The sequence below is a fragment of the Haplochromis burtoni genome, unplaced genomic scaffold (assembly GCF_018398535.1).
Source record: "Haplochromis burtoni strain Fernald_Lab_line unplaced genomic scaffold, NCSU_Asbu1 Contig_4697, whole genome shotgun sequence".
Lineage (NCBI taxonomy): Eukaryota > Metazoa > Chordata > Actinopteri > Cichliformes > Cichlidae > Haplochromis > Haplochromis burtoni.
In genome coordinates, this window is record NW_024587058.1 from 2,362 (window position 1) to 3,490 (window position 1,129).

The 1,129-nt window shown below is 46.9% G+C and overlaps 1 protein-coding gene across 1 annotated transcript; it reads right to left on the reverse strand.

Annotated features, from left to right (window-relative positions):
- Positions 1 to 9: 9 nt before the first annotated feature.
- Positions 10 to 1,129, reverse strand: LOC121813999 (gastrula zinc finger protein XlCGF57.1-like; the record flags this gene model as incomplete). Its single annotated transcript, XM_042217998.1, is given in 1 exon segment — positions 10 to 1,129. A coding segment is annotated over 1 exon segment (939 nt), but the record flags the coding sequence as incomplete, so codon positions are not given.

Below are 1,129 nucleotides of genomic sequence, written 5' to 3' on the forward strand. Positions count from 1 at the left end.
TAACTCTGGTTTTACGTGGCCCATCGGCACAATTCAAAAACTGGTATATAGTTTTAAGTCCGCACTTTCGACCCAAGTTGGATTGGAGACTCTGACGTGCTGCATCTTGTAGCTGTGTCGTCTTAAATTGGTCATGTGATTTTGATGCGCCGGCGCGTCCGGCGACCCCAGAGGGTTAAAGACAAATCCTTCAGTGGAAGAGTTTCTCCCATGTGTGACCTTTCATGTGTCTCTTCAGATTTCCCTGTTGAGTGAATCTTTCTCCACAAACACCACAGCAAAATGGTTTCTTTCCTGTGTGAACAACAGTGTGTCTTTTGAGCGTAGTCTGCTCTCTAAACACTTTCCCACACGCATCACAGCCATACGGTTTCTCTCCTGTGTGGACGTTTGTGTGTCTTTTCAACGTATTCTGCTGTCTGAATCATTTCCCACAGACATCACAACTAAATGGTTTCTCTCCCGTGTGAACTCTTATGTGTCTCTTCAGAACGCCCTGCTCTGCAAATCTTTCCCCAAACACAGTGCAACCAAAGGGTCTCTCTCCAGTGTGCACTCTGGTGTGTCGTTTCAGAGCGCCCTGTTCTGTGAACCTTTCCCCACACACGCTACAACCGAACGGTCTCTCTCCTGTGTGAACTCTCATGTGTCGCTTCAGATGGGTTTTGCAACGAAATGTTTTCCCACAGTCGTCACAGCCAAACTGTTTCTCTCCCGTGTGCACACGCATGTGTCTTTTAAAGCTGTACTGAAGCGTAAACCTTTTCCCACATGCATCACATCCGTAGGGTTTCTCCCCCGTGTGCACTCTCATGTGGGATTTAAAGAGCGTCTTGCGGCTAAACATCTTACCACAAACACCACAGCCAAATGGTTTCTGTCCTGTGTGAATTTTTATCTGTGACTCTACATTTAGCTTCAAGATGAAACAGTTTTCAGCAGCCAAACAGGTGGAGGACATTTTTTCTGTCTGACCTGTCCTCTGTGTTTGAAGAAAGTCCTCTTGTTCCAGAGTATTTACACTTAAATCAGGCGCCCTGCTGTCCTTCAAACTGCCGTCAGTGTCTTCGTTTGAAGGCCCAGAAACTGAGAAAGATTCCTCCCGGTCACCACCATCAAAGCTGTCCTC